This window comes from Orbicella faveolata, unplaced genomic scaffold (assembly GCF_042242905.1).
Source record: "Orbicella faveolata isolate gen_17 unplaced genomic scaffold, um_ofav_v1 contig_15, whole genome shotgun sequence".
In the NCBI taxonomy this organism is placed as follows: Eukaryota; Metazoa; Cnidaria; class Anthozoa; order Scleractinia; family Merulinidae; genus Orbicella; species Orbicella faveolata.
Genome location: NW_028301542.1, coordinates 2683522 through 2707702, shown reverse-complemented (window position 1 = coordinate 2707702; position 24181 = coordinate 2683522). Strand labels below are relative to the sequence as shown.

Sequence of the window (24181 nt, the reverse complement as noted above, 5' to 3'; positions counted from 1 at the left end):
ACGTGATCATAGATTGTGCTTTTAGTGTATGATGGGATACTCAACCGGAGTCAGCCGTGCTTTTAGGCGCGTCCACACTCGCTGGAGGATTTTATTTCTCCGGTCAGGCCTACCGTCCACGCTAATCCTTCACGAAAACGGAGCTTTTCAAAACCAGTCTGCAAGCCGGAGGAATTTGAAAATCCCGTTTTTTGCGTTTTAGCGTGGACGGACATTATTTTGAAAACGGAGAGTTTCGGAAACGATAATGTCACAATCATGTGATTTCCCCGGACCGTGCGTTCCTCAAGCACAAATCCAAAATGACCCGCAATTGTGGCGATTCCAAATTTCTCCGGCATAGTCTGGACAGGACCTAGGACTTCAAGCCTCCGTTCAAGATTGGCAGCTTAGTTTATCTTCAATCAACGGAATAGTTTACCTACAAAAATGGTCGGAACTGGATCTAAATGTATTGCGAAATTCCAGTGCAAGGCTTTTCAGTTGGTTAAATTGTTAAATTCTATACTGAGGAGATCTTTCTCCAGCCCGAATGAGGTGATCTTCGTGCTTTTAGGGGTAAAATTCGTGACATATCGTGGCTCGATACCACTCAGAGGTGGGCGTCTTGGTATGTAAATCTAAAATAACCATATGTTGTCGAATATGGACATGCTGCGGGTTGATAGCCCCGTAACAAATCATTTCTTTAAAAATTATACTAATTAACCACTAGTAACTGAGTATTTGCTGGAAATAAAATACATTATCAGTTCCAGGGTCTTCCAGCAAATACTCAGTTATGTACAAGGTGTATTTTGATGTCAAAGCAATTCTTCTTACAAAGAGTGTCTGATTGACAAGACTGACAGTATGAATAAAAAATCAACTTGAGTGACATCAGTTTTAAAAACTTTGTATCTTTGTTGCCAGAGATTTATACGAAGGCCTTTTCTCAGTTATGTACATAGTGTAGTTTAATGTCATCCTGTTACAGCAATTCTTCATGTAAAAATGCCTCATTGACAAGTACAATAGGCATTAAAAAATCAACTTGGAGGTTGGGGTTTAAAAATAAGGAAGCAAACAAAATAAGGAGCTGTTTGTTATTAAACGGGATGAATTTTTTTGTTTGATTTAATGTTTTATGTATTTTTATATACATTGTAATTTTTTTTCATACTCGGTCAGTTTTTGTCTAGAAGCAATCGGGAGAGCTATTGCTCAGTTCATCCTCGAAAGTTTCTTGCTCGCTTGGAGGGAATGCAAAATTGCAGTTAAGTTGCTGTGGGTTTACTCTATGTCCAACAAATCGGATTCTTTTTCCGTGGATTCTCGAGGGAAGCCTGGATTTGAACATTTCTTTTAATTGCTTGACGATTCGTCGAATCGTCACAACACAGCAGTAAGCAATGTAAATGAAGACAGCCGCCACGCCTCCAAACATCAGTATTGGGACTGCAACAGTGAGGAACGGCACCAGTGATATCACAAGTACTCCTTCGAATACTGTTAGCGCTGTAAAGAAGATGACCACAAAGGAGCCAAATACGAACGATAAGAAGACGATTATAGGGAGGAAGCCAAAGCCGAAGACGACAGCCAGGAAGATTGCGATCACGGGATGTGAGTGACTAAACTCCTTGGCTTGTGTGTATCTGCTCAAGGCTGGACAGTTCTTCAGGTTGTCCAAGCAGTGGGCTTGATAGATCTGCAGGCTCTCCCAGTGGTCAGTCAGCCACTGTAGAAGGAACTTGTCAATACCCATGAAGAGAAAGAAAACTTAGGAAGAGAAAGAAATTCACAGTTATAATGGTATTATTAACCACGTTCGGAAAATATGGAAACTGTGGTAACATTCCTAAAGCATTGACCAGTAGGAGAGGAGCAGTTTTTTCACTTGAAAACAGGACAAAAAGGAGCAACTGTGTAAGACAAAATGGAGGCTTTTTGTTCTTCTTTCTTTCATGTGCCGACTCATCGGGTGCACGGAGCGATTTTCGTGTTCCCACCTTACCATGAAGGGTTATAAACGTTCCCTCTAACAAATCAAGAGACTCCTAAATTGGAACTGATTTGCATTCGCAGTTTGAGCGTTTGGTCAGATTCCATCTTACCTTACAATTAGTTTTAGTTAGTTTATTGTAATCATATAGTAAATTAACTTAGTAATATATAGTTCTAGTTAGCAATTAATTAAATAATTAATTTTATTGTAAATCTAGGAATTGTAATCTAAACATTTTAATCGTAATTTTAAATTTTTAGCAAAGTTAAATTTAAATACACGACCCCACAAGCTTTTAGCTTTAATTGTTATCGTGTTTAAATAAAGTTTATCTATCTATCTATCTATCTACCTGACAGTGTGTATGATCCCACGCTTAGAAAACTCTCTTCTCTTTGTTATAAAGCTAACTATAAAGGACTACTCCAAAAAGTGACTTTGCTGGATAACCCGCGAACTAAGCCGAGAGGAATGATTTGATTACGATATTATGATTCATGACGCACAGTTAATAATTACGCACCTTTTGGTCACACGTAACACCACGCACGCGCAGCGTTTTGATTTTGGTCGAGCTGCGATCCTGTTTCTAGGTAACCTAGGATCAACCTTTCCTTTACCACTTTGAAATGAAGTAACAAACGAGGGTAACGTGTTCACACGAGGAAAAACCAAGGGTAGAAGAGGGCAAATGGAGTGCGACTTTTGTACAGCATTGTATTTCACCAGAAGCATATCACCTCGATGTGGTATGCTTCTGATTTCACCCAATCAACGACGCGCGTTTTTCCGCCCCTGGCGATGTAGACTTGCCCCAAGCACCAGAAGCACCAGAAGCATATCCCCTCCAGGTGATATGCTTCTGATTTCACCCAATCAACGACGCGCGTTTTTCCGCCCTTGGCGATGTAGACTTGCCCCAAGTCTACCTCATGAGTTTCGGGGTGTAATAACTAAGCGAGCCAAGGGAGCTACGAGGTTTTAGGCGGCTAAGCGGCTGTGTGATTGTGAAAGTCGCGAAGCGGGTAATGAATAAACAAGACGAAGGATTTTTCTGAAAGTATATTGTATGTCGAAAGTGTCACGTGATTGGCTATTTCCACGCGTGCTTTTAATTAAAGCAGATCGCCCACACGAATCGATTATCGCTTAAGACCGTGTTTGACCTCATTTCTAATCACCTCAAATGTCGTCAAAAATATTCCGCAACGTGTCGTAGTTTCCACTCTCCTCTCGGTATTTGGAAATGTGGTCAAACACGGTCTTTCGTGTTTGATATATTACTTCAAAAGAGATTTGCAGAAACATGGGTACAAGTTTGAATAATCCTTTTGGTTCCAATTTGAAACTGATGATTCATTCATTTGGTAGATTACAACTGTGAAGTTTGCCAAAAGCGAATGATTGCACGCGAGTACGTACAAACAGAACAATATTTTTACCTCCCAAACGAATCATGACATGATCTGAATTAGGTGAAAATGAGAATGTAAACACATTATCTGCATCTGCCTGTTATGTTAATAAAACCCACAAGTGCTTGACCAGTTAAATGAAAGCTGTTGAGTAATACTTTCACGAGGCCACATTTCTATATTTCGTACCCTGTGAAACAGAGAGTTCCTTCTGTTTCTGCTCTGCTCATGTGGCGACAATTTTCAATCAGTTTTGGATTTTGATCATTTCAGTAAAACTGAGTTCATTGCAATAGCTTAGTAACCAAGGTGACTGAATAAATTTTTATACTTTAATAAGGTTTCTAGAAGCAGTTAGTTAACAATAATTATTATAGTTTGTGAAAAATAGCAAACATAGTTTGTATCACAGTCTGTTTTAGCAGTATTTGGACATAAGGGTCTTGTAATGTCCAAGAATGGAATTTACAAGCTAAATTAAATTGCTTGTTGTTTATCCTCGCGTGTATTTTCCCCATATGTGAAGCATGAAGACCGAAGCAATGAACAACAAACTCATCACCAACACAGGTACTGGACCCCTATGAAGTACACAAAAAGTAAGATGTTAGAGCTGTGAAGTGACAGTAATGTGTATACATGAACATGTGTATGTAGATTCCAGAAGTGGATCCAATCCTCCATAGGAAAAAAGATGGCGGCTGTACATTTTACCACAATAGCATGTGAGCTTAATACAGCCCGTAAAGTACATATTTAAAGGTATCCGTTTTCGTCTCAACCAAAATGAGGCAAAATATTTTCAACCACACTAGCATTTTCGTTTGTTTTTACCTGTCCACACAAATTGATTTTCATTCAAAAGCACATACTTTTTGATGCATTTTCACCTATCACCCACACTAAGATACCCCAAAACACTGATGGAAATGACAGCATATGACGCTTTTTTCTGAACCATTTTCAAAAGCCTCCATTTTCACGTAACCACACTAGAAACTGAAAGTTTTAAAACTATGCGTTTTCAAAAGGCTCCACTTTTGAAACCATTTTCAGAAGCCTCCATTTTCATCAGTGTTGTTGATCATTTTAGTACAGATGATAGGCAATGATAGGTGAAAAAAGTATACCTTTTCAAACAAAAATGCATTAGTGTGGTTGGGGCCTTACTCACATGTTTTCCCAATGCTTAGTATGAGCTGCAATTAAATGTATCTGCTTTAAGCTTTGATTGGTTCAATGGATTGTTTGGGTCCTTTATGATCGGCCAGAGTGACTGCTTTAGTTTTGGTTTTATAATACGTAATTGAAAACCCCTCAAGTAAGACCACCCTAAGAAAACGTTGTTATGCCATAAGGAGGATGAACTTACACTTTGAGTCCTGGTGAGTCTTCAGTGTAAAATCTCCACATTCCACTGCTACTGGCTGCTGTGCGAGATCTTGCTGCTGGTGTAGTGCTGCCACCTTTCCTGTTGATCAACAAAGGAATTCTCATTACCAATTGGTATAAATTCATTTTAATGTTAGTTTTGACAGTTCATTGGTACATCAAGACAGTTATCCACTGCTGACTAATTACAGTATTCTCATTACCTGTTTGTTTTAAAATGCATTTTATTGAAACGAGAATACATTATTAGAAGTTGATCACAAATTAGAACTAAGCATAAAGTGGCATTTCCACACATTTCTGTCCTTTGTAAAGGGCTACAATGGAGAATGCTTAAAGACGAACCAAAGTGGATGCGAAGAGAACATCAAAACCTTATGTGCCTTATGGCATGGAGAGATATATAGGTGTAGGTGTGGGCAGATAAAAAGGTTATGCCCGTGCTTAGCACAAATAGACCCTTTTAGCTTGGGCAGTTTGTTGCCCCATTTCAGATCATGTGATGATACTCTTGAGAATTCTTGCTTTAAAATGTTCAAATAGTAGCGTGTATATGAATAAATAATATTTAGATGAATAAAAGAACAATTTTCTAGAGAATATCACATGGTCTGTAATTCAAAACAAATCGCCCAGACTAAAAACATCTATTGACCACCAGCACCAGAGCTAAAGCCGGTTTCTGTAGCTTGCTCACGAAGTAGGAGTTTTGTGACTCCTTTACAAGGGAGGCTAGTTCACTTGCAAATATCCCTCAGTAATTGGTCAGATTTCCCTAACAGTTTTACTCCTCCGAGAAGAGAGACAGTTAGACAATAATGAGTCCAGTATCTGAAGTCTAGCACACTAGGTAATAGATCACTAAAATGTGTCACAGCTTTGCATTAGTCTTCCAAAACCCAAGATAGCTAAAGATCATGTGAGCTTAATTCCAAAGATTGGCAAAGCTTCACCAAAGATTCTGAAGATTTACCAATGACCACCAGATGACAATGAAAGATTACAACAAATGTTTGCATAAGAGAACATCAGTCTACACAAAGAATTAAAACCTAGTTGTTCTTTACTACACAGTAAATGTGAAATAAACAAATCATGGCATGTTGAAAGCCTATACATTTTATTTCGTCTTTTAATATCATTTGCTCACTACACTGAAGGCTTGGCTTGCTTGCAACATGGCATTAAAAGTGCATGACGAAGAGCAGTGTCAAGATCTTGTCATATAATAATCAGTATTTATTACATGTTAAGAGTGGATATCAAAGTGACCATGATTTGAATAAAATCTATACAATCAGCAAAGGACTATTGTATCATTTCCCCAGAAATGATAAACTGTTACTTCACTGGTTGAATAGACATACAAGAATCCTCACTCACTCAGTCTTGCTTGTTTGCGATATGGTATTAAGAACTTGTAAATATGAATAACATGAGGCTCTTTGTCTGTGATAATCGAAATTTATTTCTCTAAAATTGCCTGGAGTCCAGTCTAGTTAATTATACTATTGATTGAATCTTTCATTTCAAAATTCCTACGAGTTATTTTCAATCAAGTTTTTTTGGTGGGTTAAGAGAAATTGTCATCAATTGTAATGAATAAATACCCTAATGACGACCACAACAATGTCACTTAAAAGGCAGTCAGTTCTTCAGTTAATACTGTAATAAAGTTCATTACAGTTGCCCAGATCTTGTGTATAAACATTGAACTGAAAAAGTTGACCTGAAAAACACCTTGGAAATGGTTCATTTCCGATATACAGCGACGTTTAAAATTATTTTTCTTCTGGAGTGACAAAATCAGCACCAGCTATGGTTTTGCTCGAAAATAAATTTCCCAATTTGGACCGGTACAAAAATTGCCTTTTTTCCCAACTCACAAGTTCGAAGAATCACGCAAATATGAAGTCAGCAAACTTGAAAAATAAAATACAAATTTAAGAAATGGAACCATAAAGAGCAAGAAAACAAGGTTGACTTTATATTTTCTATGTGTAATGACTACGTGGATCTGAGAAGATTTACGAAATGATCACTCTTTACCTTTGCTTCACTTGTGAACCGCCAGACGAACGAGGGGTAACAGATTTTGAGCCCGATCTACCGGCTCCGACGCTCGTGGAAGAAGCTGATTGAACCTGTAGTTGAACAAGAGAAATACATTAAGAAAATGCCTTAAATTTATAGATTTATCGTGAAGAAAGCCGTGATTTTCTTCAGTTGTAATTCAACGTTCTCACCATTGTGATGACTCGTCTTTAAGCACACAAAGAGGAAGAAGAAACGTGACGTCAGGGGTCTCCCATCTGTCATTGCGATACGAGTGCTGGTGGGGATTCGGTACCAGGCTTCCGATTAGACTTCGTACTGTTGGTTCCAGTGTTTCAAAAAAAAAAAACATATTGAAGATGTTATACTGCACGTACCTCGGTCCGCGGATTGAAGTACTTTAAAAAGGATTAAATTTAAAATATGCGCCAGTTAAAAACATAGGCCAATATTTAGTTTTTGGCTGTAGTGTGCAATCAGTTTACACTATAACGAGGTATCAAATTTCATGTTTAACTTCTTTTTTATTCTTTTCTTCTAATTTTCATTTGTTTGCTCAAGACTACATTAGCTCGTTTCTGAAACCCATCTATTGCAAAGATTCTGCAGGGGATTGACAAGAAATTTCGCCACCCGTTCATATTCATCTCTTCACACTTTTCATATGACCGTATAAAACCAATTTGAACCAGGCGGAGTGTTTCGGCTAAATTATTTATCAAGGTTGAGCTATCTGAATGATCATGGACACGAGGTGTAAAGACAAACCTGAACGGATGTTTGTATCGACATGTGAAATCCAAGTAAGTCTTATCGAGACAAGGAGTTTTATATCGCGGTCTTCGCGCGCAAGCTCTTATTGGCTAGAATCCAACAAGACAGTTGTCCCTACCGTGACTTCTTTCATTTATCACCTGTTTTCAACTGCAGCTCAAAATGCCAGCTAATCAAGCAACTCTAGGCCGACTGGAAGCCGTGTTGGCTCGTTTGGAAGTCGTAGCGGCTAAACTGGGCGTCGAGGGATCTTTCAAGAAGGGTAGCTCCCAAAGCGCGTCAGATATCAAGGCCTTGGTCGAGCGCCTAGAAGCTGCCGCGGACAAACTCGAACAACAATCTGCTTCAGGCGGTGAAGGTATAGATATTTTTTGTCTTCGGAGGTTTCTTTAATTTTATTCGAAAACAAAAAAATATAACCAAGAAGAGGAAGCGTATTATAACAATTTTTAATTGCTTCTTCGCACAGGATCAGGGAAGATCGTTGAATACTATGACGAGGTGAGAAGTGCTTCCGAAGAGTTGTGCGTTCAGCGTCTGTTTATAATAACCAACTTCACGGATAAATTATAATTAAAAATTAAATTTCTCTCATTTTTTTAACAATGTCTTGTAGTTTCTGAAAGGAAAGCTCCAATCCTTTTTCAAGTTATCGGATGAATTGGGAGGCGATGTGAAAACCCAGGTATGAAGATTTAACTTGCGTGACTTGAACTGTCTAGAATATTTTCATGATGTTTATTTCACTTACTTCGCTGTTTATTTCACTTTCAGGCTGATTTGGTAAAGAAAGCCTTTCAAGCACTGAGAGTATTTCTCGTGAAAGCTTCAAATACAAAATTACCGTCTAAAGTAAGAGAATTTTATGATAAGTCAGAGTAAAAATCATTAGCCAGCAGACATGCGAGGTATTTAAATTAGGGTGTCAATAGTATGGTAATGTTTTCTTCCAGTTTGTGATTGGCCAGTTTTTCTGGTCACGATAACATCGTATTAAACAACGTCACGATGTGATGCAAAGGAGGCGAGCGTATGTGAAAGCCGGAGCAAGAAAAAAGAAAGAACTGGAAATGAACAAATGAGGTCCTGATCCTCGGTTTCTTTCGCGCGCAGCCGTCGTTTTAGTGTCTTCATGTAACGTAGCCGTTCGTGGGGGAGGAAAGTCCAAAGGGCTTCTACGTAGGACCGTATAGTCTGCAGAACAGGCAAATTAGCGGGGCATAGAGCGAAACGCGATACACGAGCAAAGAGCGCGAGCACGAGCGCGAAGCGCGAGACGAAAGAAATCCATTTTCTTTCGTCTCGCGCTTCGTGCTCGGGGTCGCGCTCCGCGCTCGTGTCTCATGTTTCGTTCTCTGCCTCGTCAATCTGCCTGTTCTGCAGGCTAAGGAGTGTAACGCTACCTACATACGTTTATGTGGGGACTAGTAGGTGGGGCGTTGCGTGACGACCCTACTCGGCGGTGTCAAAAAAAGAGAAATTTTAGAGTTGAAGTGAATTAAATTGAAATTATCACCAGCAAAAAAAAAAATAATGTAATAACGCGTTGGCTGTTTTTTTTCTTTAAGAGACAATATTTTCTATAAGAAGAATTCAAAGCCTACATGCAGATATACAAATATAGTTTTTTGTTCAACTAAGTTTACAACTTGTTCCTTTTTTTTCCAGAATGAGCTAGTATCAATGATACAACCCATTGCTCAGCTGAGAGAAGAAATAGAGGTAGTAAGCGTTTATTACTTGTAACTGTCTGTTGGCCAGATGGGGTAGTTTAAATCTTCCACTTTTTATCAGTTCTCGTACCCAGACGCCTTCACGCTCGGTCAAGGTCTGTGAAAACTTGATGCCAGCGACCAACCGCTGATCATTAACGAGCAGAAGACTCTAAGGGTGACATTGAAGTGGTTTAAAGAAGTAGTTTTGCTATTAAATTAGCTGAATCGTCCTCATTTCTTTCGGGCACGAAATGAAAATTGAGTTGTACTAATGTAGTCCCGGAGCGCTGCGGAGTCAAACTCGGTTCTGTTTTTATACATTGAACTCACTATCTCTTTTCTGATTGGCCAAAAGCGCACAGTGAATTTTCGAAATCGGGGCCTGTGAGTCATCTAGCTGCTGATTATACAATAATCATGTCAAGGACACTCAAGGTCACGGGTAATCATGTCATTTACATGATTTCTAAGAGTAATCATGTCAAGTTCGCGCGTTTTGTGTTGCTTGCCGTCAGTGAAGAAGCAAAAACATGACTTCCATGTCTTGTTTTCGTTCAATGTGTAATAAAACAATCATTGGATGAGGTTTTTGTCATATCCAGAATAATCAAAGTCCGGGAAGGGCTATCAGCCTCAGCCTCCGGCTTCAGCTGATAACCCTTAGTTCGACCTTGATTATTCTGGACATCACAAAAACTTCATCTAATAATTGTTTATAAACAGAACATACTTCCAAATGCCATTGATAAATCTAAGATAGAGCTTTAGGTTTTAACGGAATATTTTTGACAAAAATGAAGCACTTCCCTTCCTCCCAGCTTCCGACTAAATCGTTGAGCACAGTTCAGACAACGAAACAGTGCTCGGCAGTAGTCGGAAGCTGGGAGGAGCCACCGAACATTTGATTGACGGTAGAGAAAAACGCATTTGTCGGTTGAGCTTTGAATTTTAGAGTCCGCATGTTATTGAAAGGCGAAGTAACGCTAATCCAGGATTAAAAGTTAAACAAGTATCAATTTTTCTTGTATAAAAATTTTTATCACTGCTTACTTGCTAATTTTTTTATTTTGTTTTTTTTTATTTTTTTTTTTTTTTTGCACTTTGAGATTATTCAAACTCAAAACAGAAGAGAAGACAATAAAAACAAAAAACCTCACCGAAAAGCTGCAAAACTGAAAACAAAATTCTCGCTGATCCTGTGTTAGCTTAATCGGGCTTTGAACAGCCCGTATACGCTTTGATGGTTGTTTGACTACCAGACTTGGGAACAGCTAAGTCAGGCCCCTTTTATATCGTAGTTATGTCGAACGAGGACAAATAGAGTGCTTCATCTGATGAGCACTATTTCTTATTGTAGGCTTTCCGTGACCATAACCGTGCAAGCAAACAGTTTAATCATTTGTCCGCAGTCAGTGAAGGCATGGAGGCACTTTTATGGGTCGGGGCGGTAAGTTTTGTTCTCTCCTTCAGTTTTGTTCAACGATTTTCTTTCACCTAAACTTCTGGTTACAGACAGATGATCGAATTTCTAGGGCGAGTGGACTGTTAAAGGTGTTCAGGTAGTTAAAAATTGCGGAGCAACGAAAAGAATCACTAGGATCAGAGTTAGGTAAACATGTGGACCGGCACACTGAACGAAAGCCGACTCCATATCGGCACGATTAAAAATGTGGTAAATAGTGTACATGAGTTATAAGTCATCGGCTCCAGCAAAGTCTAGCTTGTGCATAATTGTAAAAGGTAAAAGAAAACTTTTGTGAAGATTAGATCACTGGAGTCAAAGGCTCTCTTGATGGAGTCGAACCATCTCAGCTCGTAATTCGGTCCCATCGTCACCAATATTTGCTTCCTTTGCGATATCTATACTGCACTCGAGAAGGTGAAATAATAAATATTATTTTTTCTTCTGCAGCCCGGGAAACCTGACATCTTCGTGAGGGACAGGAAAGATGGCTCTGTTTTCTACACGAATCGGGTTCTCAAGGACTTCAAAGGGCAAGTTATTCCAGTTCAGATAATCCCAACTTGTGTCATTTATAACTAGACGGTGGTAGTTTCCTTTCTTCCTCTTTTTATTTTCTTTTCTTCTTTTTCTTTAACTTAGTCGTGTAATAATGATTTTTATTCTTTGATTCTTTTGTTTGTTACAGGGATACACAGCACAGTGAATGGGCTCACACCTTCATCGGAGCTTTGATTGAATTACAACAGTATTGCAAAGAGTTTCACCCAATGGGAGTCTCGTGGGCATCATAATCATCAAAATTATCATAATTTTATCATAATTATCTAGGATGTGAGCAGTTTCACTGTATACTATCACAAGTCATGCAGTATTATCTTGGCGAGGTAGTGGGGAAGAGGAAGGTCAAAACTACAGCTAACCTGTTAAACTGGTTTTGTGGAGTAAAAATATTTGCACTCACTTTGTAGGTTATTTCAGCACCGAGTACAGTTGAATAATAAAATGGTAGTGGACAACAAAACGGTAAACGTTATAGGGGTAGCATAAAACTTCGTTAGTTTAACAGTATTTTAGGTTTCGCTGGTTTTTTTTTTTTTCGTAAAAATAAGTATTAAGTCGAATCATTTTTTTTTTTAACAATATAGACTACGAGTAGTCTTTCTTTCGCTTAGTCCGTAGAGCGAGACCGTAAAAAGACCGCAAGGAAAAAAATGACCGCGCGTAATCTATTAACAATAAGGAACCGTTTCTGTAATGGATGAAAATCTTTTCTTCCAATAAAGGAACTCAATATAAGAGGAGCTGATGAAATTCTAGCCTGTTCTACTACCCACATTTTATCTACTGTTTCCGTGGATTCTACTGTGCAAACCTCCCGTCGTCATGAAGCGCTAGGAATGAATGATTATGCTGATTCAAGTAGCCCTGATCAAAATAACTACAGTGCTGTGTGTTTAATACCGCTGGGCAGCCTAAAAACTAGGCTCAATTTCTGCCGCTCTCTTGCGTCCAGTTTTCGTTCCTCCCTGAGAAGAATGGGAGGCGGGCTTGTTCATTTACTGCTGTTTGCTTGCGATTAGCATTTATTTACTGTTTGCTTGCGGTTAGCATTTAAGGAAAGAAGGAGAAGGCGAATGTATGTGTCCAACCATGAATTATACTTTTTAGGGGTTAAAAACGCGGTTTGTAACCTCAGGGGGGGTATTTAGCTACCCAGGGGCCCTACTCAGCGTATTTAGCCTCAAAAGGTCCTCAGCGAGAGCTTTTGCGTTACCTTTTAGGGTATTGAGCCAAAAAAAATATGACAGGAGATGTGTCAGGTAAGAATTGGTGCCTCTTAGGGGAGAAAAATTTCTTCAAGCCACGCCCACAAAACAGGATCTTGGTACCTCTCAGGGGCTCTTTTCAAAATTTCCGACGACCACCCCCGTCTTTTTCATATGGGAGTCCCCCCGGAATTCACCTCCTTTGTTACGGAAGAGCCGGTATTTCTGATATTCATACCAAAACAGTCGGCAAATCAATCAATTAATCATTCAATTTACTTAAGTGAACAGTACGGTTAGCTTCTAAACATGTAATGTAATAGCAAAACAGAATATTTTTCCATAACATAGATACATACACACATACAAACTTTATTGATGCTCCCTAAGTGGGTTTTTCAGCTCAATACAATTACAATTACAAATTTAATTGCTTGCATATAAGCGACCAGTTGCCTCTGCTTCAGGGCCAACGTCTGCCTTGATCGTCTTGTGAATCACCTCAAAATTCAACTACAAAGGCAAAAAGTATCGTCAGTATTCCCTGCGCTAACCACGTCACAGTTTGGGTTCCAGTGATATTTAACAATGGCTTTTGTCGCTATGTAGCACGAGTCATATTATCAAATCCAACTTCGCATTGGCCATCACGACTTGCAAATGAACAAACAAAGTTTGGGAAGTATTAAGTATTATTGCATGGCAACTTGTCCAAGATGAATAGCCTGATCACACACTATAACACGTAACTCGCTAACGCAACCACAAGTTAAAAACTAGAAATCTCACTTGCTCCCCGTAAGAATTTTGCGATACAGACCGTTCGTGAATTAGCCAGAGGCTGGTTGTTTCAAAACTTTGCACAAAATAAAACAGCTAATATAAGCCTCTTACCGACTGAGCGTGTGGGTCGTACTGGAGAATACTGACCGAAGGACGTGGCAGTAGACCCTGCACAGGTCCTACAAAAACGAACTCCACCGAAAATATTTTCCAAATATGTGGACCCACGTACAGACATGTTTATAATCCATCAAATATTTTTGCTTGCACGCGATTGGTCCAAACGCATCACATGACTGAATATGAATGGGGAATATGTTGCAAAATACATTTGAAGGTTAATATACCCAATAGCCTCCATTTGACTCTAAAAATATGAACGTTATTTGTTCCTCAAAGCTCACAGTTTTTCTCGAGCTTTGCTCTTGGAAAACTGTTTGCCTCTGGAAACAGAAAACGTCTGCAGACAAATATCTGAGCATATTTTTGCACCAAATGGAGGCTATTGTTTATATATGTAGTATTTTTAAAGATATCTTACTTGGTCGAAAAAAGTTTGTGATTGGCAGCCCATGCAAGTCCATTGACAGGGAAGAATGTAGTTAGTAACTCTGCACTAAGCCTGCCAGCTTCTTTCTTTCCAGGCAAATAGCCTGCTTGCAAGCTTTTTCGAGTAAATAAGGTACACGTAACATATATGCTGGTCAAAATTTTGAGGAAAATCTCTCAAGGCATAATTTCCTTGCCATCGTACGTTGTTCCTGTTGTCTTTACTCCCTACCTCATCCAAAGAGGTATAAAAGCACGCAGCAACTGAGAGAATTTAAAATGAAACTCGCTGGGAGATAGCAAAATACTAAAACATAATTTTAAAACCCTAATTAAGTACAAGGACTGATTCACATTAGATACAGTGTGCTCATCCCAATCTTCATCCTTTTCTGTGCTTGCGCTCACTCTGAAAAGCCATTATTTGGTCCCGGAGGGGAAGGGGGTACTCCCAGAAAAATTGGGTGGGGGTGTGCGGACAAAACCCTTACCCTATTTAAGACCAAAATCTGCGATATTCCCTACCCTATTTATGACCTGACCAAAAATTCAAAACCCTATTTATGACCTGACCCTTAAATCAAAACCCTGTTTCAGACCTGCGTTATAATTAGTTCCCCAGTTCAGACCAATGTTAAATTACCGTAAACATAATTTGTGAGCAGCTTTTGTTGATTTTCTTTTCAATAATGATGAAAAAGTGGCTTCTTCTTAAAAAACATACCCATATCAAGGCTAGAGTCCAAAAACCATACCCTATTTATGACCAAAATGGGCCAAATCAGCTAAAATCGATACCCTATTTATGACCAAAACGCCTGAAAAACCATACCCTTTTGGGGCCGCACATACCCATATAGCCCATATAAGGGAGTACCCCCCACCCTCCCCCCCGAGAATTGGGATCAAGAAGACCAGAGCAATTTAGTGGAAGCACGCCATTATAAATAAACATCAAATGCTTCCATGCATAGAAATCATCTCACCTAAGCCATAATCATTCTCTCGATCATCCTCTGATTCCCACAGGTCTTCGGAATCTGCATAATCAATCTTGGAATTCTTTTCATCTACAAGGAAGTTTAAAACCTCTAGCTTGTTTTCACTAGTCTTGCCATCAAGCTGCTATGGAAGTCTGATTGTTGTGCTCCTCCCACTGGTGCAGACCCCTGCAGGCACTGTGATTGATTGATTCTTCCAATTCTGCTTCTAGCTCTGACAATCTAGTTTTTCACAAACTAAACTTTCCTACTCTGATTCTGTCGAGCTTAAAAACTCCCCTTACAACTCTGTTTTGCTATTCTCACTGATTAAAAAGAACTCTTATGACTATGACTATGTTGCTATAGTGACAACCAGCCTTTTGATGATGACTGGTGACCTGTGTCAAGCTGAGTCACATAGTTACACTGGGTTTGTTGTGTTGCATTTATGATCAAAACAACTGAGTTTAAGACAGAAGGTTCATAAACAAAGTTTCTGAGAGGGGTGTACTGAACACATCCAGATTGATTATGTGTTCAGTGTTACAATTAAATGTAAGTTATATGTTGATCATGAAATTCTTTGCAATAATGAATCACAAAACAGTAATGTTTGATGTTTTTGTGGCAACCATGGTGTTGAAGGTTTCGATAAGTATTCAATATATACCTTGCCTTTTTTACTCTATCTTTCTAATTTTTGGGTAACTAGGGATAGAACATGCATGTCATGGTTTAATGAATTACCGTAAACTTCCCAAAGTAATGAACCTCTTTGCTTTCCGAATTGGCAGCCTTTGGGGCTCTTTACTTTTTGTTTTGTTTTGGGGGGGGGGTTGGTCGTTACTGTCAGGGGGGTGCTACTTTCTGGGAGCAAAAAATGTTACATGAAGTTGGTACAATAGAGCTCTTTTTTACAAAATTAAAGATGGAAATTTGTAAATACCATTTTTAAAACATCAAATTAAATTCTTCATTTCATTGTAAAGCTATGTTGCTGCCACAAGGGTCGGCTCTTCATGACTAGACTGTGTTGTCAGTGGTCAGCACGAAAGCCAGGCAGATACCATTAACTGTTTCAACTTCCTGATGCACTGCTGTGTTTAAGTCTGCTTTAACAATATCTCAGTGTGTTGGTTGAGTTTTCAATTTAATTTGAAGAAACATTCATTTTACATGTAATACGCTCTTGTTGAAAATGATACAGAGTCGTCAATTTTAGTTTAAAGAAAAGTTCCTGTTAGTACATTCCTGTTACTTGATGAAATTCTACGGTTTTTGTTTTAACACAGCGTAACCTGAACTGACAAAGCATGAATTGACATTTTACGTACAACGCTTCATGGCATAGGCGAGACCTTCCTTTGTTGTAGAGTGCCTGAAATCAAGTAATCGTATGGTAACTTTCAGCTGACTAATGATTGGAAGAATAAATATACCACTGAACGTTGGTCTCATTATTTTCAGGTTTGGGGGGGGGGGTGGGGATTTTGTTGGGCTTGCTACTTTCGGAGGGCTTGCTACATTCTGATGTTGCTACTTTTGGGAGTTAATAGCCACCACAATTTTTTGACATCACTTTCAGGAGCTGCTACTTTTGGGGGGTCATTACCCTCTGAGGCTTACGGTAAACCCCAAAAATGTTTTTGTCTACAAACCATTTGAGTCATAAGCATCCTCGTAACTGACGAGAGCTTCTTCTGTTTAATGGAAAATATAGAGGTAAATGAGACACTAAACTGTATGTCCCTTCAAAACATACACATAATCTTTGTATTTATCTTCTCTATTATAGGGAAAACTCTGTTAAAGTGCTACTATAATCAAATTTTTAACCCTGGAAGTTTTTAGCTGCCTATAACATAGAATTCCACAAAAGATTAAGATTACAGTAAAAATATAAGAAAAATGTGTCTGAAAATAATATAGTTTAAAAAAACATATTATAGGACGATGGCATGCCATACGCTAATTTACAAAAGTAAGTGACTACTTACTTCCAATGGCCTCTCTTGCATTACATAATTTTACTGACTGTATGTAAACAGGTTTTTCAAACTTGTTTTAAGTAAACTCAGTCTTAGTAAGCCTTGTATTAAGCACGAAAAATATAATCTAATTTTGGCTTTTGATTTTTGAAATGTGGCCATATGAAAATGTCCTGATTGAAAGTCTAAAGTAAACTGAAGACACACCTTCTTCTTCTTCTTCTTCTTCTTCTTCTTCTTCTTCTTCTTCTTCTTCTTCTTCTTCTTCTTCTTCTTCTTCTTCTTCTTCGTCTTCGTCTTCGTCTTCGTCTTCTGCTCCTGCTTCTGCTTCTTCTTCTTCTGCTGCCTCTGCCTCTGCCGCTACCTCTGCCTCTACTTCTGCCTCTACCTCTGCTGCTGCTTCTTCTTCATAAACAAAATATGAATTGTTTTCATAAAAAATGCAAACTAAGTAACTTAATTTACACAAAGAAACTTTGTAAAAAGCTGCCTACTCCATTTACATTGGCTCCCTATAGTTTTACAACCAAGTGCATGTTAAGAATGAAAGCTTCGCTGTTCTTTGCATGCTCAAGGGAAAATCCCAACCTGAGGATTTTTTTGATATTTTATAATGTCAGCAAGACCACAAAAAAGCTAATAAATTGAGGTTAAATTCAGTAAAATGTAGCAGCGGCCTGGTTACAACTATTTTCCTTTTCTTGTCGATTATTCTATCTGTTATTTAGGTTAACAAAAAGGAAAAAGACATGAATAAAAGGCAATTAAGAACCTGCTAATACAATCTCTTCATTTATCATGCTTAATATTTGTTAACTGGCTGGCATGGAATCAGTGTACAAAGAAAATTTTGGATGATTTCACAGAAGAAAATTCACATCCATCCCAAGATACCCAATCTGAGTCCATTTGTCTAAGGCATTTGATGAACAACAGCAACACTGAAATAAATAAATGCAGAAAATAGCCCAAAGAGAGTAAACTCACTGACTGGTTAAAAATCGTGTATCTATTAAACAATTAGGTTATGAGCTCAAGATTTCTACCACACATAAAAGTCGAGAGCATATAATCTAACTGTTTTAGAATAAATCTACTAGTCATTCAAAACTTTATCTAAAGACTCTCCACAGACACTTCGAAAACGCCAAGAAGGGGACGTCATTTTGTGAACAAGGGTACACTGCTAAGCCACTCACTATCTATCACAGAATAGATAGTGATTAACGTAGCCAATCAGAGAACAGCATTCATGATAGAATGCTAGTAGATTTATACTAAAACTTGATAGAAACACAGAACTAACATGAGCTGTTGACATAATGGTGTGAGCAACGAGAATTTACATTTTGATGATCAAAGTAAACAAGTTGTTTTCTTTTTTCAACAGGGTATTTTCTAAAAGAAATAGAAAACTTGTTCTCCATGTTAATTAGTTATAGAAACACTTGTGAAAGTTTGGGAGAGCTTGAAAAAGCTGAGGAAACACTCACCTGTCAGCTCGTGTTCCCACAACATGTATGTTTTCTATTTCTTAAATAGACCTTTTCATAGAGCTTTACAACTGTACAGCAATATATCTTTTTTCTTGTGCTCTTAAAAACCAAAACTCCCTCTGTGTTTTTTTGTTACACTGACTCTTGAACTACTAACATTTCTGCCGGCCTTTCAAGAGTATTGCAATGGAAACTAGTGTTAACTTGTAAAATACTCAGGGCTGCAGGGCTCGAAAAAAGAGCCATCCAGTTGTCTGGGACAAGTAGATTTTTCTCTTGCATGGGCAAGTAACTTTTCATTCTCACTTGCACACTGGGCAAGGGCCCAGGCAAGTTGTCTGCCAACTAAATTAACAAAAATGTAGACTAGGACTTGCCCGGGACAAGCAAAAATTGGGTGCTGCTTTTCCCAAGGGCAAGAGCCCTGGCTACATCATAAAGCTAAGAATTTTCAAAATAGTGCATCCTGAGTCAATAATAGTTGCTCCCCCTCAGTGGTTCTGTGCACTTGGGCACAGGTGCATATTTTTTCCTCTTTCATCTAAGTCATATACACTGCAATATTTACACCACGCACCCCACCAGATAAAAATTGTCAAAACAATGTGCTGATCAATTTGAAGTTTCAACATCCCTCCAGGCAACCCACAAGCATTTGACTGTCGTCCGTGCCCAAGCAGTAGGGAATTTGATACAAAAGGCCTTCTCAAGGGTGGAGAATTTGAACCCCGCCTGGGTGGAGTGGGGAATTTGAAGTCTTTCCAGTGGAATGCACGTGGTTGTTCCAGGTACAGAGAAGTTTAAAGGAAAAATGTGCACTTTCATTAGTGAATGGTTGACAGGCTGAGGGCTGCAAAAGCTTTGCAGCATTTTTGAAGGTGTGTTTAAAAACTAAAGTGTATTTGAGTTATGTGATCCTCAGCGACCAGTTTTCCAAAATACCAAATGTTTCCGAGTCAAATCACTATATTTGGAACCTCTTGTAAGAAACCACACACATTTTTAGAGCTAGAAGTTTGAAATTTTCTTTTGCTTTAATAACCTCCCATAAGCAACCACTTGACAGAGAATAGAGCAGAAATTGGATAGTAAGGCATTGTAACATAAGCATATTGCTGGTAAGGAACAAAGCAAAGTGCAGGAAAAAACGAGTTCCAAAATTAACTTTTTACACGAATAAAACATTTAAACTACGAGGTAAGTCTCTGTAGTTACCATATGCTAATGAGGCAAACTTTTGACCCAATACGGTCTAAGCTAGAGCTCGTAAGCGACCACCTAGGCATGGCATTTTGGGTGGTCGCTTACAGGAGGTTCAACTGTATTACTATTACTATTAGTTTAATATATTACTATTACTATTATTATTATTATTGTTATTGTTATTGTTGTTATTGATATTGTTATTGTTAATGTTAATTTGTTATTGTTATTGTTATCACTATTATTATTACTATTATTATTATTATTATTATTGTAAATTTATTATTATCATTATTATTCATTGAAGTCTCATGATCAACCTCTATTCTGGGAGTTTCAATATAGCTACATAAGTTTTATTTGTCACTTGTCCAACATAAGTGACAATGATAGCTAGTCTGTACAGGATTATCTGTTATACTATTAATCTTAACAAAATAATAATAATAATAATAACAGATTTATATAGCGCTAAAATTAAACAATATTCTAAAGCACTTTACAATGTAAGATTAAGATTACAGTAAAAATATAAGAAAAATGTGTCTGAAAATAATACAATTTAAAAAAGTAAGTGACTTCTTACTTCCAGTGACCTAAATAAGTGACTCCTTACTTTCAATGACCTCTCTTGCATTACATAATTTTTCTGACTGTACGTAAACTGGCTTTTCAAACTTGTTTTAAGTAAACTCAGTCTTAGTAAGCTTTGTATTAAGCACGAAAAATATAACATAATTTTGGCTTTTGATTTTTGAAACGTGGCCATATGAAAATGCCCTGATTGATAGTTTTAAGTAAACTGAAGACACACCTTCTCCTTCTCCTCCTTCCCCTGCTCCTCCTCCTCCTCCTCCTGCTCCTGCTCCTCCTCCTCCTCCTCCTCCTCCTCCTCCTGCTCCTGCTGCTGCTGCTGCTGCTGCTCTTGCTCCTGCTCCTGCTCCTGCTCCTGCTGCTCCTTCTCCTGCTCCTGCTCCTTCTCCTTCTCCTCCTCCTTCTTCTTCTTCTGCCTCTGCCTCTGCCTTTACTTCTGCCTCTCTCTCTGCCTCTGCTGCTGCTGCTGCTTCTTCTTCATAAACAAAATATGAATTGTTTTGATAAAAAAATGCAAAGTAATTTAATTTCCACAAAAAAACTTTGTAAAAAGCGGCCTACTCCATTTACATTGGTTCCCTATTGTTTTACAACCAAGTGCATGTTAAGAATGAAAGCTTCGCTGTTCTTTGCATGCTCAAGGGAAAATCCCAACCTGAGGATTTTTTCGATATTTTATGATGTCAGCAAGACCACAAAAAAGCTAATAAATTGAGGTTAAATTCAGTAAAATGTAGCAGCAGCCTGGTTACAACTATTTTCCTTTTCTTGTCAATTATTCTATCTGTTATTTAGGTTAACAAAAAGGAAAAAGATATGAATAAAAGGCAATTAAGAACCTGCTAATACAATCTCTTCATTTATCATGCTTAATATTTGTTAACTGGCTGGCATGGAATCAGTGTACAAAGAAAATTTTGGATGATTTCACAGAAGAAAATTCACATCCATGCCCAAGATACCCAATCTGAGTCCATTTGTCTAAGGCATTTGACAAACAACAGCAACACTGAAATAAATAAATGCAGAAAATAGCCCAAAGAGAGTAAACTCACTGACTGGTTAAAAATCGTGTATCTATTAAACAATTAGGTTATGAGCTCAAGATTTCTATCACGCATAAAAATTGAGAGCGAATAATCTAATTGTTTTAGTTTAAATCTACTAGTTGTTCAAAACTTTATCTAAAGACTCTCCACAGACACTTTGAAAACGCCAAGAAGGGGACGTCATTTTGTTAACAAGGGTACACAGCTACGCCACTCACTATCTATCACAGTATAGATAATGAGTAGCGTAGCCAATCAGAGAACGGCATTCATGATAGAATGCTAGTAGATTTATACTAAAACTTGATAGAAACACAGAACTAACATGAGCTGTTGACATAATGATTGTGTGAGCAACGAGAATTTCCATTTTGATGATCAAAGTAAACAAGTTGTTTTCTTTTTTCGACAGGGTGTTTTCTAAAAGAAATAGAAACATGTTCTCCGTGTTAATTCCACTGAGTTATAGAAACACTTGTGAAAGTTTGGGAGAGCTTGAAAAAGCTGAGGAAACACTCACCTGTCAGCTCGTGTTCCCACAACATGTATGTTTTCTATTTCTTAAATAGACCTTTTCATAGAGCTTTACAACTGTACAGCAATATATCTTTTTTCTTGTGTTCTTAAAACTAAAACTCCCTCTGTGTTTTGTTACACTAACTTTTGAACTACTAACATTTCTGCCGGCCTTTCAAAAGTACTGCAATGGAAACTAGTGTTAACTTGTAAAATACTCAGGGCTGCAGGGCTCGAAAAAAGAGCCATCCAGTTGTCTGGGACAAGTAGATTTTTCTCTTGCATGGGCAAGTAACTTTTCATTCTCACTTGCACACTGGGCAAGGGCCCAGGCAAGTTGTCTGCCAACTAAATTAACAAAAATGTAGACTAGGACTTGCCCAGGACAAGCAAAAATTGGGTGCTGCTTTTCCCAAGGGCAAGCTGGATATTCAGGGGTTTCTTCGAGCCCTGGGCTATATCATAAAGCTAAGAATTTTCAAAATAGTGCACCCTGAGTCAATAATAGTTGCTCACCCAGTCTTTCCAGTGGAATGCACATGGTTGTTCCAGGTACAGAGAAGTTTAAAAGAAAAAAGTGCGCTTTCATTAGCGAATGGTTGACAGGTCGAGGGCTGCAAAAGCTTTGCAGCATTCATGAAGGTGTGTTTAAAAACTAGAGTAAATTTGAGTTATGTGATTTTTAGGTTTTAAAGCTTGAGCAGCCAAATCAATTGCTGGTCAATGTGTAGAAAATCACGGCTGCTGATCTTGTCCCATGCATAAAAAAGTAGTTGTCCCCAGAGGATGAACTGCTTTATATGAATAGCGAATGAACAAATGCTGTAAACATTTTTCACACCGTGGGATGATGCTTGCATGTGAAAACCCTACAGTGGTGCCAAACACTATAAGTGACTGCTAAATTTTACAACATTCGTTGATCACACAAGTAATTCACACAAAGAATCCTTCAATTAAAAATTGTTCAAAACGCATTTGTTAGAACCAATCTTCAAAAGTTCAAATGCCCAGGGGGGTCCCTGAGGGGGATGTTGAAGCTTCGATTTGATCAACCCATAAGGTCATTTACCTTTGGCATTATCATTGTCATTTCCTTCAACTATCGTTTTTCTTTGAGAGGGTGGTTCAGCACCTACACAGAATGAAGTACATTAAGTGTGTGACATGTAATACAATAACAAAAAGCATAATTCGGTAGCAAAATTTCATAGGTCATCATCACCATCATCATCAGAACCTTTGGCATTGTTACTCTCGTTCCTTATCTTTTTTCTTGTACAAGGTTGTTCAGCATCTACACAGTATGAAGCAAATTAAGTGTGTGACATAATACAATAACAAAAAAGCAGTATTTACGGTAGAAGCAAAATTCCAGAAGACGATCGGAAAATCAGCCGCTTCCAACAGCAAGACCGATCGGAAAATGTCAAAACGCAAACAAAGCAATCAACAAGAAGATGCAATACCGAAGAAGAAGCAATCGACTGTGTCTTCGTACTTTGTAGTTGATTTTTCCATCATACGAAAATAAAATTTCAAGCAGCCGAAACAATTCCGCACGAAAACTTACAGCTACGTTTAAAAATACGCAAGGGTTGCACACTTTAGAACTGAAAACCTCACCTCTTACTCCTTCTTCCCGAGTATTATGTTCCTCTAAAATAGAATCCTGCATATCAACAGCATTTAAATCTTCCTGCGACCACAAAATTCGACGGGCCATTTCGAAAAGTTCACGAATCAAAATACAGGTCTGGAGGAGGTCTCCGTGTCACCGCTTTATTCCCTTTTTTCTCAGCTGATGGTCCACTTTGCCGCGCGCGAACTTTCACTCGACAACATGCAACGTGATTGGTTGATTAGATGTAAACCTTGATTACCACTGCCTATATGTGGTCATCCTTTGTTCTTACTTCACGTCAGCGAAGTTGATCGTAACATAGTTAGTAGAGGAGACTCCCCTACCAAGTCACGGCATAGATCGCTGTATCGTGGTGACATCTGGTGATATATAGGCTTGTAACTACTGGAGCACAGAGAAGAAACATTTTCTTGTTCTTTTGTATGTGCCTGTTTCTTTTTTTCGCTTGAAAACCAAGCTGCGACCATCTCTGCGTATCAGATGATTCAATGCAGATTTGATATCTTGCAAAGCCGCGCCATCATAATTCGTATAAAGTATTCTTGAGACACTTCCATGCCTTGCACCGTGTTAAATGTTGTTAAAAAGAAGTAGAACTTGTACCAGTTTCCTATGGTATTGAAGAGGCCCAGTGGAATGACTTTACAAGCGAGCACTTCACTGAAAAACTCGATATAACACAAACTAAAACCTGCTGTTAAACCTGCTCGGTTCAATCTCGTTCCCAGAGTCTTCGTTCCCCTTGACCAGCGGTCGGAAAACGAGCTCGCTCTCCTCGTCCCCAGAGCCCACCTGTCTTTTGGTCA

General features: G+C 38.4%; 2 protein-coding genes and 1 pseudogene across 4 annotated transcripts; 1 reads left to right on the top strand and 2 right to left on the bottom strand.

Annotated features, from left to right (window-relative positions):
- Positions 1 to 3720: 3720 nt before the first annotated feature.
- LOC110053815 (protein transport protein Sec61 subunit beta-like) lies at positions 3721 to 7201 on the bottom strand (annotated as a pseudogene). Its single transcript, XR_016206860.1, has 4 exons — positions 7041 to 7201; positions 6844 to 6938; positions 4775 to 4873; positions 3721 to 3983 (listed from the first exon to the last, which is right to left on the bottom strand). The product of XR_016206860.1 is annotated as a protein transport protein Sec61 subunit beta-like (transcript).
- Positions 7202 to 7320: 119 nt separating this feature from the next.
- Positions 7321 to 12114, top strand: LOC110053814 (adenylyl cyclase-associated protein 2-like). The gene is made up of 9 exons (XM_020760100.2): positions 7321 to 7652; positions 7780 to 7981; positions 8093 to 8124; positions 8240 to 8308; positions 8398 to 8475; positions 9292 to 9345; positions 10696 to 10785; positions 11251 to 11333; positions 11489 to 12114. Exons 1-9 carry the CDS (start codon positions 7587 to 7589, stop codon positions 11592 to 11594), a joined length of 780 nt encoding a protein of 259 aa, XP_020615759.1. The 5' UTR covers positions 7321 to 7586; the 3' UTR covers positions 11595 to 12114.
- Positions 12115 to 12921: 807 nt separating this feature from the next.
- On the bottom strand, positions 12922 to 24142 carry LOC110053813 (uncharacterized). 2 transcript variants are annotated; one of them, XM_089287922.1, is made up of 8 exons: positions 23357 to 24142; positions 22971 to 23027; positions 22803 to 22865; positions 20386 to 20640; positions 17080 to 17277; positions 16543 to 16578; positions 14888 to 14971; positions 12922 to 13082 (listed from the first exon to the last, which is right to left on the bottom strand). In XM_089287922.1, the coding sequence occupies exons 1-8, from the start codon at positions 23454 to 23456 to the stop codon at positions 13072 to 13074; spliced, it is 804 nt and encodes a 267-aa protein (XP_089144048.1). In that variant the 5' UTR covers positions 23457 to 24142; the 3' UTR covers positions 12922 to 13071. The 2 variants fall into 2 exon arrangements, with proteins under 2 accessions (XP_089144048.1, XP_089144049.1); XM_089287923.1 differs by lacking the exons at positions 12922 to 13082; positions 16543 to 16578 and adding an exon at positions 16219 to 16262.
- Between the last annotated feature and the right edge of the window lie 39 nt (positions 24143 to 24181).

What these genes read in the sequence shown, in the direction of transcription:
- LOC110053814 (XM_020760100.2), top strand. Translation starts at nt 7,587, where the DNA reads ATGATCATGGACACGAGGTGTAAAGACAAACCTGAACGGATGTTTGTA. An exon ending in TATCGACATGTGAAATCCAA is followed by an intron (nt 7,653 to 7,779) that starts GTAAGTCTTATC and finishes TTTCAACTGCAG; the next exon opens with CTCAAAATGCCAGCTAATCA. An exon ending in ATCTGCTTCAGGCGGTGAAG is followed by an intron (nt 7,982 to 8,092) that starts GTATAGATATTT and finishes TTCTTCGCACAG; the next exon opens with GATCAGGGAAGATCGTTGAA.
- LOC110053813 (XM_089287922.1), bottom strand. Translation starts at nt 23,456, where the DNA reads ATGGCCCGTCGAATTTTGTGGTCGCAGGAAGATTTAAATGCTGTTGAT. An exon ending in TCGGGAAGAAGGAGTAAGAG is followed by an intron (nt 23,028 to 23,356) that starts GTGAGGTTTTCA and finishes CATACTGTGTAG; the next exon opens with ATGCTGAACAACCTTGTACA. An exon ending in TGACAATGATAATGCCAAAG is followed by an intron (nt 20,641 to 22,802) that starts GTAAATGACCTT and finishes TTGTTTATGAAG; the next exon opens with AAGAAGCAGCAGCAGCAGCA.